Source organism: Pelmatolapia mariae, linkage group LG1 (genome assembly GCF_036321145.2).
Source record: "Pelmatolapia mariae isolate MD_Pm_ZW linkage group LG1, Pm_UMD_F_2, whole genome shotgun sequence".
NCBI classification, from domain to species: Eukaryota; Metazoa; Chordata; class Actinopteri; order Cichliformes; family Cichlidae; genus Pelmatolapia; species Pelmatolapia mariae.
Genome location: NC_086227.1, coordinates 17,410,001 through 17,411,123, shown reverse-complemented (window position 1 = coordinate 17,411,123; position 1,123 = coordinate 17,410,001). Strand labels below are relative to the sequence as shown.

General features: G+C 40.8%; 1 protein-coding gene across 1 annotated transcript in view; it reads right to left on the bottom strand.

The window, feature by feature from the left end:
- Positions 1-653: 653 nt before the first annotated feature.
- The window catches only part of gpc5a (glypican 5a), a 139,123-nt gene continuing 138,653 nt past the window's right edge, over positions 654-1,123 (bottom strand). Inside the window, exon 9 of the mRNA XM_063490991.1 lies at positions 654-1,123. This exon is cut by the window's right edge and continues 25 nt beyond it. Coding sequence (XP_063347061.1) covers positions 991-1,123 — 133 coding nt within the window. The 3' untranslated portion in view covers positions 654-990.

The following is a 1,123-nucleotide window of genomic DNA, read 5'->3' as shown; positions in this document are numbered from 1 at the left end:
AAATGATCACTTTAGCCACTGGAGAGAGCTCCCTGGGATATGTGAGCAAAGAGCCTTTCTTCAGTACCACTTTTCTCTCTCAGCCACTGAGAGACCTGCATGGCATATGTGAAACAAATCATTTTACTTTTCTCTGTACGGAAACCTGTCAGCGGCACAGCGGCGGTATGCAGGCAGGTAGAAGGTAGAAGCAATTGGATTCTTCCTCACCAGTGGCTCCAGGAGCTATCAGCCCCTATCCAGGCCTATGAAGGCAGAGGAGGATTGAGTTTGAAAGATGATAATAGACTCCTGAGGAAACTAATCTATTTCTAAAGAAGAAAGGGGTATAAATTCTCTCACTTGCCCCCCACGTCCACCTGCTCACCGTTCTCCTTTCATCGTTTCTCTCCGCATAGCATCACAGGTCAGTTTTACAATTGAAGTATACCAATTAAATGGATCCTGGACAGCAAGGCAGCTATTATCGAAGAGAAGCAGATATTTCGAGTTCCTTTTTTGTATTTGTTATTAGTAAAATGTATAATATACAGATCATACCTGACATGTAAGTTATTGAAGGTTTCAACAATGATTTGAGCACTTTTATATTATTAAAAAAAAGACTGCTTTTAAATGAAATACTGCATGTACATGTAGTTTGAGTCTTGTAATTAAATGCTTTCCACACACCTTATGCTGAATATACAGAAATCCAACTTTACAACATATGCGGTAGCCGTTTGTTTTTTGACATCACCTTTTATAAATAAGTCATGGTTAGTGTTAATAAATGCCAGGTGACTGATAAAAAAATAATTCATACATTTCAAAGCCACCATATGCTTATAGGAGACACTGAGTCTTGTAGTTTCCACACAATCACTCCTGCCCTGTCCTCCTCTGTGTGGAAGTGAAGGTCCATGATTTATTAGAGCTTCCACTGGCCCTTTTCTGGATAAATAATCTTGAAATCAAGTCTGAAAGTTTCAAGCTGCAAAGCAGCAGCTGTTACAAGGCCAGGAGCACATGTAAACAAGGCAAAACCAGGACCCAGATGGCTCCTGTCAGTCTGAAGCTCCTGGATCTGCCCTTCACTTCTGAATCCTTGGCAGGTGGATGGTGATAATGATGATGATGTTTG